This window comes from Emiliania huxleyi, assembly GCF_000372725.1.
Source record: "Emiliania huxleyi CCMP1516 unplaced genomic scaffold EMIHUscaffold_2534, whole genome shotgun sequence".
NCBI classification, from domain to species: Eukaryota; Haptophyta; order Isochrysidales; family Noelaerhabdaceae; genus Emiliania; species Emiliania huxleyi.
Window position 1 is genome coordinate 1 of NW_005200141.1, and position 1,658 is coordinate 1,658.

The window sequence follows — 1,658 nt, forward strand, 5'->3', positions numbered from 1 at the left end:
ACATTTTTCGGGCGGGAGCGGCACCCAGTAGCCGGGCGATGGCTCGAGGAGGGAACCGCCGCACGAGTGCTCGTACTCGAGGACGTGGCAGCGCGAGAGCAGCTCGCCGGCTGCCTCGCGCGCCAGTAGCGCCCGCAGCAGAAGGCAGCGGTCGCACATCGGGAAGGCCAGCAGGTCGGCACCGCTCGCGCCGGACGAGCACTTGGCGGCCACCTGTGGGCGATGGCAACGACATGGATGTGGCGACGATGACGGCGGGCAGCGGCTTGCGAGGCGCATCGCGCCTTGTTGCAGAGGTAGTTGTCGTGGACCGGAAGGAAGCAGATGGCGTCGACCGAGTGGCCGTCGGCTCGCAGCGCGGCGGCCGTGGACAGGCCAAGGCGCACGTGACCAACGTGCGGAGGGCTCATCGTGCCGGACACGAGCAGCACGTAACGGCTAGGCGGGAGCGAGTCGGAGGGCTCGAAGCAGAGGTCGGGAGTCATGGGTGGCAGTCGGGAGTCATGGGTGGGCCAGAGCTGGCGGGCGTCGGTTTCTTTTGAAAAATTCTTTGCGAGTTTTTCTCCGACATCGTTGCTGCTATGCTTTAGGGGGACGGCTGGTTGGGAGTTGCTGCGCCAGCGTACGCGTCCACAGCGGGAGGCGCGCGCGAGTCCCCGACGTGCGCGCGTGGGCCTCGGCGTGGTGTGGCAGGGTCGAGCGGAGGCGGCCGATCTTACACCAGCGCAGTCGATGGCACGAAAGCGCAAACAAGGCAAGGCTGCGGATATCGAGCGGAAGCGCAGAATCAAAAAGCCAGGCACTGCGGCCCTCAGCATAAAGCACCGAAAACGGGCCTCGGCAAACGAGGCTCACCTCGCCGCCATCGGAAGCGAGTCGGAGATGGTGCACGCGATGGCCACGACGGGGGTGTCCCAGGCAGGGTCGAGCCAAGATCTGCTGCAGATAATCTGGCCTCCCATGGTGTGCGTTGATGGCTTGAGTGCGGAGGAGGACAGCCGCACAAAGCTGCTGCGGTGCTACCAGACTGCGACGCACGCCTTCCCCGTGTACGCAATCCATGGCTTTCGCCGTGCGGCTGTGCTGGTCTTCGAAAGTGGCGACGACGAGCATGCAGCCGGCTACGAGCGCGCACAAGCCGTCGCGGCCGCAGCAGGCGGCACGTTGGCAACATGGGCCGACGCCACGCGGTGGTCCTCACAGCGGTGGGCGTGGAGGCTGTGCGAACGCGTCGTTGGTTGGCGCAAGGTCCGGCCGAGCGCTACAGCCGACCTGCCCGAGCTGATGGAGCGGTTGGTGCGCATGCGGCTACTCCCATCCTAGGAGGTCTCTTACGATGAAAGCCTGGGTACGGTCTCGGCGGGGTAGAGGGTCAAGGACTTTAGGTCTTTGTAGAGGATGCGGGACAATGAATTCTGGGACGCCACGCCGAATTTCTTTTTATCTTCGCTTCGCGCCCTTATACGCCTTAGTGCTTAGAAAAACTCGGTATGTGTTAGTAAGAGCCACATACACTGGAAAAAAGGGTTCTTTAAGAAAGAAACCGACAAACCAAACGAATATTCTTTATACTTTAAAAAGAAAGCCATTAAGGAGAGAAGTGCGGTGTCTGCTAGCCGTCGCCCACCCTCGGGCGTCTACCACTTCCTATCTCTCTT

The 1,658-nt window shown here is 62.4% G+C and overlaps 2 protein-coding genes across 2 annotated transcripts; both read left to right on the forward strand.

Moving 5' to 3' along the window:
* Positions 1 to 233: 233 nt before the first annotated feature.
* EMIHUDRAFT_317826 (hypothetical protein) lies at positions 234 to 542 on the forward strand (the record flags this gene model as incomplete). Its single annotated transcript, XM_005777859.1, has 1 exon — positions 234 to 542. The coding sequence occupies one exon, from the start codon at positions 234 to 236 to the stop codon at positions 540 to 542; it is 309 nt and encodes a 102-aa protein (XP_005777916.1).
* An 82-nt stretch (positions 543 to 624) lies between these two features.
* Positions 625 to 1,417, forward strand: EMIHUDRAFT_373811 (hypothetical protein). The gene has a single exon (XM_005777860.1). The coding sequence runs from the start codon at positions 733 to 735 to the stop codon at positions 1,321 to 1,323; it is 591 nt and encodes a 196-aa protein (XP_005777917.1). The 5' UTR covers positions 625 to 732; the 3' UTR covers positions 1,324 to 1,417.
* The last annotated feature ends 241 nt before the right edge of the window (positions 1,418 to 1,658 follow it).